Consider the following 13,199-nt stretch of genomic DNA (forward strand, 5'->3'; position numbering starts at 1 on the left):
TCTCATCCTGAAGCAAAGTTCTTAACCCGAGGTAATCTTTCTGGGTTAGCGGAGTTTGTAACCTGAAGCGTATGTAACCCGAGGTACCACTGTATGCTGATATATCACAGGGTCTCTTCACTTTGCCCTTTCAGTGCCCTCCTCATATACACGATGCCATATATACACATGTGGAGCTGAAGCTAGCTGGGGATAAAAAGGGCAAGTCATGGGAGAAACAAGTGATTCTGTCTGGGGTCAGCTAGGCAGATTTTTGGCAATTTGATTCTCCGGAAGGGAAATGAGGACAGCAAACTCTCCTCTTGGATGCGCAACTGCACTGAAGGCAGCTGCAGCAAGATCCAAAATATTTCTGAATGTAAAAAGGTGAGATCTTTCAGTGATCAGGTGGCCCTACAGAGAAGTGTTAATAACCCAAATACAAGGTTGTCGCATGATAGAGGTAGAGGCAGCAGCAAAGGATTATGCTTGGTCTAGGACCATTGACCATTGGCAATGATGAGAGTTGGAGTCCCACAACATCTGATCCCCTGTTCCTGGTCATGGCAGATGCCAAAATGCCCACAGACGCAAATGGCTAAGTAGCACCACACAACTCACCCAAGACCGAAAGGTGTTTAATGCCATTTCAGACAGATTTTCTCCACTGTCAGACCCTGCCCTCCAGTAAGTCTGTGTTTTGTGCAAACAGGACAACCATATTCTCAGAAAACTTGAGAGAGTCATCAACTATCCAGCCCTTAGGGATCAAGGGGAGGACGTACTCTGTAAACTTGGCAAAGGTGGTTCCTGTGACTCCGTAGCTGTAAGACGATTTCCTCTCCACGCCAATTGTTTTGGGTTTCCGTTTTGCGATGCCTTTGTATAACTTCCACTGTAGATCCCTCAGGCAATCAAAAGTTACATAGCCTGTTTCTTAAAAGAAAAAAAGAGAAGGTATGGTGGTGGGAGGTATGGCAGAAATAGATTAAAAAGCAACCACGAACAAACCAAGCCAAGCCAACCCCAAGAGTACCAAACATAGCCCAGTGAGGAGGACAGAACATGCCCAGTAGGCATGGAATGTTGAGTACCTGTTGGAAAACAGAAACAGAAAATGGGAGAAAGGGAAGGGAAGGAAGTGGCCTGGTTCTGCCGTTTACCGCTTACATTATCCTGGAGGAGGTCATGTCTAGTTAGCTGAACCTCTGGAGTAGGACCACTCCCGTTGAGGAGAGATGATACACTGCAACAAATTTGTTGCAGCTCCCGCTTGTACTACTACCTCTACAACAATTACTGCTACTAATTATATATTGTAATTTTCCCTGCTGCCAAGTTAAGAAGGGACACTTTTATAGCTGATTAATTGATCAGTATATGTTTAGTGGGATTGTATGACACGTTGGGGATGGGGCAGTACCTCTGGTGGAGGACACGTTGTGCTCTTCCTAGGGTAGTTGTCCCCACCTGTGGCTCCTAGAAGCTGTCGGCACGCAACAGTGGCCACACCCTGGGAACAGCCTCGGCTGGCCGGCTAAACCAGATGAGGGTAGCTGATGGGTCTCAGTGGGTTGGAGACTTCCCCTACATGCGAAGACAGGCTCCGGCGGATTGAGCAGACAAGACCAAGAGTGGGTCCAACAGTCAAGAAGGCAGCTACTGAATGTTTGTAGAGGGAAATGAGGAGCAGAGTGGGGCTTGCCAACCTGTGAAGGTACCCCATCTTGTTGGCATCTGTCTGCTTGAGAGAGACAACACTCCTCTGGGAGTGAAGTCAAACTGCTAAGTTAGCAGTAGTGAAGTGACCTTCCTGGGGCACAAGCTTGGGCAATGTGTATGGAGATCCTGGGAGACAAGGTTCTGTTTGAGAGAGAGGGATGGAGATGGGAAATAGTTTTTGTCTGAGGGAGAACTGGTTCTGATTTGAGAGGAACATCCACAATGAGAAGACTATAGCAAGAGGGAAGAGCCTCACAGCTTAGACTGGGTTAAGTGTGGGGAAAGTATACGGACAGGAGTTAACTGGAGGGCTAAATTTGAGTCAGGAGAGGTAGAAGCTGTGAGGATACTGTCTACTTGGGTCTCACTCCAGTCAGGAGGGGAGAGTTATTCTAGGAAAAGAAGACTCCCAAGCCAGTAACAAGGGGTGAGGTGATCCCCTGGGTCTGTAATACTAATTGGAATACCTCAGGAATGGGATTGCTAAGAGAGTGGGTAACTGGGGAAAAAGTGCTCCTCGCTCATGAAATTGTAAATTGTAGACATTCATTTTAACTGAAGTACCATGAGGTGGGGCTGCTATGCTTAATTGGGGGCAGTTAGTGGGGCGAATCTGCTACATATTAACTGGTGTTAGTGGTGGGATCCGCTACAGGGGTGCTTTCATCATGGTAGCGATCAGGCCCAAATAGTTTTGAAAGTCCACCTCATAGTCATGTTTATGACCTGAACTAAAGCTTTAACATCCAGTCTCTGCTTGCCTGGAGTCTTCATGTCATGTTTTTTTCCATTGCAAACCATAAACTATTTAATTTTCTATACTTTCACTTAATCCCACTCATTTGACTAGGCTGTAAATTGTACTGGAGCCTTCATTCCTACTTGTACATAACTGAATAAAATTTGCTAACCTCGAACTATTGGTAGCCTATGAGTGGGTTGTTCTGCTAACGCAGCCCGAGACAGTAGTTTCTTCTTTTGCAGCTTCAGTGTAAAATACTGTATTCTGCACAATATCTCTCCTGAAAGACACTGCTTTTGAATGGCGGAAATTGGCAAGGACATGACCCTCTTGATTAAAACCAGGTAAGGTAGCAGGTGTGCTGGTGGCAGTTCTATGAGGTAACGTTTCTGTTGCGTTCTAGAAATAACGCTTTTGCTTTTTAATTTAGACTGACTGGAAGGCACAGGTGCAGAAGTATCTTTCACTTCTCGGGAGTCCTTAGCCAAATCAGGATCCCGTGAGTCTTTTGCCAAATCCGGATCCTGTGAATCTTTTGCCGAATCAAGATCCTGCGAGTCTTTAGTTGAATCAGGATCCCATGAATCTGGATCTTGTGAGTCTTTAGTCAAATCAGGATCCTGTGAGTCTTTTGCCAAATCCGGATCCTGTGAATCTTTTGCCGAATCAAGATCCTGCGAGTCTTTAGTTGAATCAGGATCCCATGAATCTGGATCTTGTGAGTCTTTAGCCAAATCAGAATCCTGTGAGTCTTTAGCTGAACTTGAATCAGAGTCCAGAAAAGCTTTAACCAAATCTGGATCCCAGTAGTCAACATCCCATGAGCCTTTAGCCAAACCAGGATTCCAGGAGTCAGGATCCCAGGAGTCCTGTCCCAACTCAAGAACCCATGTGAAAGGATCCCAGGAGTCCTGTGCCAACTCAGGACCACGCGAGTCTTTGGTCAAATCACGACCCTGTGAGTCTTTACCCAAATCAGAATCATATGAGTCCTTAATCAACTCAGAATCACGTGCATCAAGATCCTGTGAGTCCTTAGTCGACTCAGAATCCTGTGAGACCTTAGTCGATTTAGAATCCTGTACGTCAAGATCTTGTGAATCTTTAGCCAAGTCAGATTCCCGTGAGACAAGATCTTTTGAGTCTTCAGCCAAATCGCGATCCTGTGAATCTGTAACCATAACAGGACTCAGCAAGTCAGGATTCAATGAGTCTTTATCAGAATCCTGTGAATCTTGAGCCAAATCAAGATCTTCCTTTATAACAACCTCTTCCTGAGATGCGCCATGGTCCATGTGACGGCATTTCGTGACCTTCAAGGTTATGCCACCTTCATGCTCTCCCAACTGTCTAATAGATTTTGTGATTGAACGGATGGCATGGAAAAGAGACGCATGGGACTCCATAAAAGGCAGCCTATCGACATGCTTTCCATGCCCTTGTTTAACGCTTTCAGAGGTCATTATCAGTTCCGACACCTGCACACAAAATAAGACACAATGCACTTATATCAAGCAATGGCCAGAGGCATGTAGTCATAGATTAAGACATTTCTACCCTACCTTTTGATCTATGGATTCTACAAGCCAGTTAACGCCAGTGCTTGAATGAAGACAAAAAACAATAAAACTGAAAAAGCACAGCAATACACAATGCAACAAATCGAGAAACAGCAGCAACAGTAATCTCTCAGTGAGCCTCGGAAGCTCTCCGGGAGAATGCTCCACCTTTGGTTGGAACCTAAAGGAAGGGATGAGAGTTCCACCCTCCTGGTGCCACTGTTAAAAAGTCTCTGCCCACTATGGTCACTAACCATACATCTGACCCGGGGGAGATATAGAGCAAGGCTCCCACCCACTCATGGGGCTCATGGGAGTTGTAGTTCAGCCTCATCTGAAGAGCAATCCATCCCTGAATTAAGGTATTCCAGGTGGGGAGCAATTAGGGTTCGGCTTATCACTTCTTTCAATGGTTTTAATGTAAGGAAAGGAAAAAAGGAAACAACAAACGAGGGCTTGCTACAGTGTGGCGTGTTTTTGTTCAAGGTCCCAGCAGCTCCCTTTATTCCCCCTTCCCAATTTTCCACCCCTCAACAGCAATCCATGCCCACTGAGCATGCTCGGTCCTCATGGGCCTGTTGGGTTTCCCTCTCCATTTTTGGGGAGGAGGTGTGGTTTTGTGTTTGTGTACACTGGTGTCTGTTCCTGACATGATGAACAATTGGGGGCCCCCCACTGATTTCTATGGGTATCCTTTGCTTCCATTTCTGGAGATATTTTAAAATACCTCCTCAGTGTGAACCATGAAACCTCCTGCCAAAACAATGAAATGAGTTTTCATTGGGCTGCTTTGGGGTTCCCCCCTCCTTCATCCTAGATTCCCCCCCCCCCAGTAAAAATTTGGGTGGTTTTGAGTTGGCTGATACCTCCTTGTTGTGTATGTGTGTGGTGCAGGAAAGGGTTCAAAGGCTTTTAGTATTTCCCAATCCTATGCCATGCAGCGTTAAAGCTCTGGTTTTCCCAGTAGTGATGTATGGAAGTGGGAGCTGGACCATAAAGAAGGCTGATCGCCGAAGAATTGATGCTTTGGAATTATGGTGCTGGAGGAGACTCTTGAGAGTCCCATGGACTGCAAGAAGATCAAACCGATCCATTTTTAAGGAAATCAGCCCTGAGTGCTCACTGGAAGGACAGATCGTGAAGCTGAGGCTCCAATACTTTGGCCACCTCATGAGAAGAGAAGACTCCCTGCAAAAGAACCTGATGTTGGGAAAGATGGAGGGCACAAGGAGAAGGGGACGACAGAGGACGAGATGGTTGGACAGTGTTCTCGAAGCTACCAGTATGAGTTTGACCAAACTGCGGGAGGCAGTGGAACAGGAGTGCCTGGCGTGCTCTGGTCCATGGGGTCACGAAGAGTCGGACACAACTAAATGACTAAACAACAACATGCAATGCAGCTTATGTTTTTAAACTTGGCTTCCCATACATCAGTAGCAAACTTTAAAAGTAGTTTCTAATATATTTGCTTTCCTACCATCCTGGCTCTGAACTGGAAATGCATGAAGGAGGAAACAGCAGTGTTAAGACTGTTGTACCTGTGCGGGTGGTGCTGTGGTCTAAACCACTGAGCCTAGGGCTTGCCGATCAGAAGGTCGGCGGTTCGAATCCCCGCGACGGGGTGAGCTCCCGTTGCTCGGTCACAGCTCCTGCCAACCTAGCAGTTCGAAAGCATGCCAAAGCGGGAAGGTAAATGGCATTTCCATGCGCTGCTTTGGTTCACCAGAAGCGGCTTAGTCATGCTGGCCACATGACCCGGAAGCTGTACGCCGGCTCCCTCGGCCAATAAAGTGAGATGAGTGTCACAACCCCAGAGTTGGTCACGACTGGACCTAATGGTCAGGGGTACCTTTACCTTTACCTGTGCCAAGCACAGTTGCCACAGATACTATTCTAGAGAGGAAAAAAGCATGCTCTTTTAGAGAGGAATTATTCCAGAGAAACCTGTTCTGGAAATTTCATTTTATGTTAGAAAGCTTGTGACAACCGGCTTGTTCGATCATCTGAACAGAACCAGATCAGGGGAGGAAATTATAACTCTCCATGGATGCTGTTGAACTACAACTCCCATCATCCCTGACCACTGATCCCACTGGCAATTCCTTTTTCTGCTTTTATAAATCTTATTTTTAAAGGAAAATTATGAGAGAGAGAAACTGCAGAACGGTCTGTGGCTTTTTCATTGTGAATCACTCACATTGCAGCTGCTCTTGGCTGGCTCATTATCTGGACTCATTTCAGCTGCACTTTGCTGAAAAAGAAAACAATTGAACTCTGGGAGGCAGAAATCAGAAACTATCGCCCTTAGAAAAGGCCTAAGATAAGGATTCCCACTTTCACTTTTTAATTTAGTATATGGCATAGAGAGGTTAGCTAACTTGGATTACACCCAAGTATTTATTTTGACAAAGTTTATATACAGCTTGATTGTAATAAAACCTCAAAGTGTTTTGCACAAAGAATAAACAATAAAACTATCAGAAAAATACAACAACAGTTGAAATTAACTATTTAAAACATTAAAAATGTAATTAAAAGCAAAATAAGCTAAAACCAGATTTAAAACCGTGACAGCTTCTATGCGGCAATATGAAATTCTCAGAATGGCTCTTGCATTAATGGGTGTTTGCTACAATTTTAGCTATTTATTTCGTTATTATTTCTGAGATTTAGATCCCTCTCTTCACCATAGATGATCTCATTCCAGTAATAATATAGAATGCAATAAAATATAAGATGCAGTTAAAACCGGGAGGGGGGAGGGGAGAGGGGAGAGTGAAATCAGTTATAATGGAAAAATAAAACCCAGAGCAACACACTGATCACCATCTTGCTGTCCAGGCCATCTGCGCACATATTCAAAACGAGTGGAAGAAGCTGGCACCCCCAGAGAGACAGCATTGGTGCCTGCCAAACCTTGGGGGCAGGAGGGTGTTGAACAACCAAGGGGCCATCACCAAGAAGGCCCTTTGTTGAGTAATGGGTTCTCTGACCTCATGTGTTGATGTTATTATCAGAAGTGCTTCCTTAGCAGGTCACAATCAGGATAGTACAGGGGCAGGTGCTCCGTTATGTAACTGGCTCCCAAGCCATTCATTTTAGTCTCTCCAATTGTGAAATATGACAGGTTTCACTCTAAAAATGGTGCCATTTAGAATTAAGTTTGATCTAGAATTTGTTATTTTTTAGATTTGCTTTATCATTTTAAGTCACCCAGAGAACTACCCTTCCTTGGTGACTGATAAATAGAACAGATGAATAACAGATTTCCTAAGGAAAGCCCACAATGGAGATGTTGCCAATTTTATCACATATGTGTGTATTAAACCTCTCTTTCAACAAATCAGAAATAATTCTGTCTCTTAGCCATTAAAGTTACAATCTCTTTTTTGAATTTAGTATATACATGCTGTGGTTTTCATTTGTTTCCCAGTTAAGTGTTTTGTGTATTTCCCCCCCAACTCTGATAAAAGATTAAAAAAACAGAAAGGAAAGCTATAGATAAATAAAAAGATGGATAAAGTGGAAGCGACTGCAGAATTCTCTTTGGCTTTTTCATTATGAATCACTCACTTCGTAGCTGAAGGGAAATAATTCATTCTTCTCCCCATCGTCTATTCCCTCACTATCCTCAGCTTGACTCATCATGGCTGCACTTTACTGACAATGCAAAACAACTCTGTTCTGGGGAGAAAAAGACAAAGAGGGATATGCAGCTTGGACTTTTTGAAGTTTAATGTTGTTGCAAGGCCAGAGGAAATTTCTTGTTGCTTCTTCATATTGTTTGAAACGCAATGTTGGGTTTTCTTGAACATGACACTTTGAATGGATTTATCATGTTGTGAATCGCCAAAAAAACCCCCCACAAAACCACAGCTAGAGGGGCAAATAGAAAAAATATAATTGAATATATAAATAAATACTGACAGGGTTCGCGGATGCCAAAATAACTTGGCATGCCTTGGGTACTATACATCTTAGGGTAGAATGACTTGGGCAGGGCATCATTCGCTGTCTCAGGCAGCAAAAGGTTTGGGGCTGGCCCTGGCTGCTTACTAATTCAGGATTATGCTTCATGCATCTGTTGACCCATGAAAACCCATGCCAGAATACATTTGCAAGTCTTCAAGGTGCCAGAAAACTCTTTTAATGCAAGAGATGGAAAGTTGCTTCCATTTCTCCTGATACATTTGCTCAAAGCTTGCAGTAAGGCTGGAAGACATTGGCTTTTTTTTGAGCACCCTTCCCGACTTGTTTGTGGGGAGCTTATATAATATTGTGTCAAGCAAGTGTTATCCCATTCTTTCCCGTGCATTTTCTCATAACTGCCCTCATTGCTAAATGTCTGATTCTTTTTGGGGAAGGTAGAGTATTTGTTGCTCAAGAGTTCCAGGTCAACTTCAATCGCACAACCTGAATCTGTCAGTATGTGACTGAATCCCACCTGTTTGGAAGTGTCCTAGCATAGGAGCCCCTTCTGTGAAATGTACCCATAATCCTCTTTCCAATATGTGCGCAAAGGCACTTCCAGATGGTCTGCTTATTCACACAAAATTGTGTTGCTATCCCACCTGTTCTAGTAGACCATGTATCCCATCAAAATTACAAAACTGATAGGAAAAGTCAGGGGAAAATGCACTAGGATCATTAGCTGGCAATGTCACACAACCTCTGCAAAAACATCAGGATGACAGGTGTTCAATAAAGCAGGTGACAACCTCTATCGAAATTTTGAGCGAAAATGTCAGCATGAATGCACAGGAAATTTTGGTTGCCTCCAGAGGACTTATTTGCTGAGCATTCCCTCTGATTTGTGTGTGAGGAGGCAAGATGACCTTGTGTCCGTTTCACAGTAAGTGTTATCCCCAGTGGCGTAGCGTGGGTTGTCAGCACCCGGGGCAAGGCAAGTAATTTGCGCCCCCTAACCTGTGGATTTGCGCCCCCTAACCCCCAGATGTTGCGGCCAGTGCGGCCGGCCCCCCCTGCACCCCCCACGCTACGCCACTGGTTTTCCCACTTCCCACTGAATTTTCCCATCACTTTCCTTACTGCCTTTGGGTAAGCAAGTTTGTGGCAAAGAGTTTCAAATCCAGGATTTTGCAGACTTGGAAAAGGTACAAATAAGGGCAATCAAAACTATCATGTAAAAAGATAGTTTGACACAACGTGGTCTCCTTTTTCTCTTTTATTGAAGAAGAACAAGGTAATTTAATGCCATCATCGTCACAGAGTTTTCTGTGGACATGATTGAAAATGTCTAGTAAACCACATTGGTAGCTGGGTGCCGATTGGAGCCAACATGACAGTGATGGCAGAATGAGAATTGGAGTGGCTGTTTGTTCTGTGGTATTATGGCATTGGACAAAGCCTTAGTGCAACTTTTGATTTTGTTTCGTATAGTGGTTAGTACTCTGCGTTGTGAAATGTATTGTTATGATTTGCTTTAATATCAAATAAATGTGCAATTTTATTTTGCTTTTAAGTGCAATAAAAAATGATCATGGATGTGGAGTAACTCCCCTGTAAGGAAAGATTGCAGCATTTTGGATGTTTTAGTTTACATACCGATAAGAGGTGGCATGATAGACGTCTACAAAGGCATGCCGCATTTGCAGGGAAAGTGGATGGATATTTCCCCCCCACCTCCGTCTCTCATAACACCAGAACTCCTGGACATCAAGTGAAGCTGCCAGAAGATTCAGGACAGGTTAAAAAAAGTCCTGTACTTCATGCAGTGCCCAATTGAGCTATGGAACATGTCCCACAGGAGGTAAATTAATGGAGAGCCTTCTGGTGGTTCCCTCGCTGCGAGAAGCCACGTTACAGGGAACCAGGCAGGGGGCCTTCTCAGTAGTGGCACCCGCCCTGTGGAACGCCCTCCCACCAGATGTCAAAGAGAACAACTACCACCAAACTTTTAGAAGACACCTGAAGGCAGCCCTGTTTAGGGAAGCTTTTAATGTTTAACGGACTATTGTATTTTAATGTTTTGTTGGAAGCCGCCCAGAGTGGCTGAGGAAACCCGGCCAGATGGGCGGGGTATAAATAAATTATTATTATTATTATTATTATTATTATTATTATTATTATTATTATTATTATTAAGCTATCAATGACTACTAGCCACAAAGGCTATGCTCTGCATCTGGTTGGACTAGAGGGGCCTCTGGCATGATCCAGCGAACTCTTTTTACATCTTTACCAACCTTATTTGTGGAATCTGAATTAGGATCTATGCAACTGAATCCCCCCCCCCCAATTGGTGACACCACCAGTCATCATCCTCTGTTTGGCTCTGTCTAGCACAGAGGTTTTCAACCTTTTTGAGTCCACAGCTCCCTTAGCCAACTACATTCTTTCTGTGGCACACCTGTGGGCAGTGCTCTTTTTTCCTAAAAAAAATGTTTAGGGGTAGTTTCATTTTGACTCAAGAAAATCACCATTCTATAGTTCAAATTGAGGAAAATAAATACAGTACAGTGGTACCTTGGGTTACAGACGCTTCAGGTTACAGATGCTTCAGGTTACAGACTCTGTTAACCCAGAAATAGTACCTTGGGTTAAGAACTTTGCTTCAGGATGCGAACAGAAATTGCTCGGTGGCAGCAGTGGGAGGCCCCATTAGCTAAAGTGGTACCTCCAGTTAAGAACAGTTTCAGGTTAAGAACGGACCTCCGGAACAAATTAAGTACTTACCGGTAACCCGAGGTACCACTGTAAATGGACAAAAGTACAAAGATTCACAAAATGTTTAAGGGTATGCGTACCCCTGCGTCCCCCACAGAAAAAAAAAGCACTGCTTGTGGGGCTCAGGAGCCCAGTTATGTCCCCCCTTGCCTGCAGAACAAACCCCCTCCCTTGTGGCTTGTTCCCTCAGCCTCCTTTCCTCTCCCCTCTCCCTGGGAGTCCTCTGGGCAGTCACTGCTGCCGCCCCTGGTCTCTGAACTGCCCCCCAACCCTGCCCCAAAGAGAGGGGCTTCCCAGAGGCACCATTCTCTTGTGGAGCTTATAGCCAGCAGGGCTGCTGCAACAAACAGCTGTGCAAGCCTTTGGGAGGCAGAGACAGGAGAGGGCATCTGAGGAGGAGGGAGGGAAGGAAGGAAGGAAGGAAGGAAGGAAGGAAGGAAGGAAGGAAGGACAGAGACCAGTGTTGCCTGCGGCACCCCTGACCATCATTCAAGGCACACTGGCTGAAAACCACTGGTCTAGCAGTTTGGGAATGAAATGTCTCAATCACAGTTGTTTTAAATTTCTGTTGACCTCAAGTGCTCAGCAGGGGACGCGGGTGGCGCTGTGGGTTAAACCACAGAGCCTAGGACTTGCTGATCAGAAGGTCAGCAGTTCAAATCCCCGTGATGGGGTGAGCTCCCGTTGCTCGGTCCCTGCTCCTGCCAACCTAGCAGTACGAAAGCACATCAGAGTGCAAGTAGATAAATAGGTACCGTTCTGGCGGGAAGGTAAACGCCGTTTCTGTGCGCTGCTCTGGTTCGCCGGAAGCGGCTTAGTCCTGCTGGCCACATGACCCAGAAGCTGTACGCCGGCTCCCTTGGCCAATAAAGTGAGATGAGCGCCGCAACCCCAGAGTCGGTCACGACTGGACCTAATGGTCAGGGGTACCTTTACCTTTACCTTTACAAGTGCTCAGTAAAATCTGTCACAATATTCTACAATTTCAGTTATTTTTATTTACTTGAGGGGGGCCTCACCCTGGTTACATAGGCGACAGTGTGAACCCTCCCACCCAGTCTGGAAGCCTGCGCTAGGAGCCTTCTTTATCCTTCACACGTGCCAGCATCGTTACTCACGGGATGGATGCAGAAAGCAACTTCCAGCAACACCTGATCTCGGACGAGAAGATTTCAGGGCAGGTGCATTTTGGGTTGCTAGGAGACGGCGGGGGGAGCAAAGGACGCTGCCTCCAGCGCCAAAACAAAGCCTTGAATCCTTGGACTGGGGGACGGGGCGGAGTCGCGGCTGCAAGAAACCGACGGGGCGAGTCGGCGCTGCAGAAGGCGCCGATCCACTGGATCTGCCTTGGGGTTTTACAGGGAACCCGATCGGAAGCAAATCGTGCTGCCCAGAAGAGCAGCCGCGGGCCAGCAAGCGCTGCGAGGCCGGCAGCCGTCGGCGCGGGGAGAGGTTTTCATAGTGACCCCCATTATCACGCCACAACTTTCCCTGCCGGGGGGGCGGGCGGCACGGGGAAATGACTCCCGGGCGCGGGGAAGGGAATCGGGCCGGGGCTGCTGCTGATTTCAAGGAGGCATCTGCCGTCGCATTTTTTCGGGGCCCAGATCAGGGCTGGAGGGAACCGATCCGAGCATTGCCCTTCTCCAAACGGTGCTCCCGGCGCGCCGAGTCCCGTCCGCCGAATGCGAGAGGCGCGGAGCCCGGCAGGAGGCAGACCCGGGGAGCCGCAGCCGGACGGGCAAAATCGTTGCGCTGCGAGGGACCTTGGGATTCCCTTAAGGGCCAGTAAATCAGAGCTATTCCCCCTGGCCTTTAATTCGAACGTAGCCTGATCTTTTATTCCCCTTCCTTCCCTCCCCCTCCCCTTTTTATGAAGATTACCCTCTCTGGATCCCACAGCTAATTCTCCCCTGGTCTCCTCGCTGGCCCAAATAGGACTAATTTAGCCAGCTAGCCCTTGTGATCATCTAATGTTTATTGGATGGATTTCCCCCCTAAATTGATTTTTGAATTCTGAATTTATTGTTATTCACGTTTTATATGGTATTTTATGCTGTTTTTTGTTGCATCAATTAAGCGTTTTAAATTTGTTAGCTGCACCGAGACCGGTTTTCTGAACGGGGAAGGGTGGGGTATAAATAAATTTTATTATTATTATTATTATTATTATTATTATTATTATTATTATTATGGCCAACCTTCGCTACTTGCTGCGCGGGATCCTGAGCAGCGCCGGATTTACGTGTAAGCTAAACAAGCTATAGCTTAGGGTCCCACTCTCATGGGGTCCCCCGAAAAATGTAAAGGAAAAAAACCACTGGATGTACATTTCCAAAATATAAGATAAAAAACAAATAAAATAAAACCTACACACAGCAACAGTGTTTGTGTTGTGTAGGCTCCTATGATGTAAGTCTTGGGCCCTGCCTGGTAGCCTGCTTCCTAAAATATCCCTGGTTTGCTCATTTCTGTATCAAATACTTTGATAAAATACATATTTTGTTATG

At 45.7% G+C, this 13,199-nt stretch overlaps 1 protein-coding gene across 1 annotated transcript; it reads right to left on the reverse strand.

The window, feature by feature from the left end:
* Positions 1-599: 599 nt before the first annotated feature.
* LOC310688435 (uncharacterized protein) lies at positions 600-12,706 on the reverse strand. The gene is made up of 5 exons (XM_083464921.1): positions 11,808-12,706; positions 7,576-7,686; positions 6,200-6,253; positions 2,613-3,921; positions 600-915 (listed from the first exon to the last, which is right to left on the reverse strand). The coding sequence occupies exons 2-5, from the start codon at positions 7,648-7,650 to the stop codon at positions 650-652; spliced, it is 1,704 nt and encodes a 567-aa protein (XP_083321047.1). The 5' UTR covers positions 7,651-7,686; positions 11,808-12,706; the 3' UTR covers positions 600-649.
* Positions 12,707-13,199: the final 493 nt, after the last annotated feature.

The sequence above is a fragment of the Podarcis liolepis genome, assembly GCF_965112155.1.
Source record: "Podarcis liolepis genome assembly, chromosome: 11".
Taxonomy (NCBI): domain Eukaryota; kingdom Metazoa; phylum Chordata; class Lepidosauria; order Squamata; family Lacertidae; genus Podarcis; species Podarcis liolepis.

Bases quoted from the DNA above. Each gene is read 5' to 3' on its own strand.
- LOC310688435 (XM_083464921.1), bottom strand. From the start codon at position 7,650: ATGATGAGTCAAGCTGAGGATAGTGAGGGAATAGACGATGGGGAGAAG. The intron at 3,922-6,199 runs GTGAGTGATTCA...TTTTGTGTGCAG, and splicing joins CAGCCAAGAGCAGCTGCAAT to GTGTCGGAACTGATAATGAC. The intron at 916-2,612 runs GTTAGCAAATTT...TTTTCTTTTAAG, and splicing joins TAGGCTACCAATAGTTCGAG to AAACAGGCTATGTAACTTTT.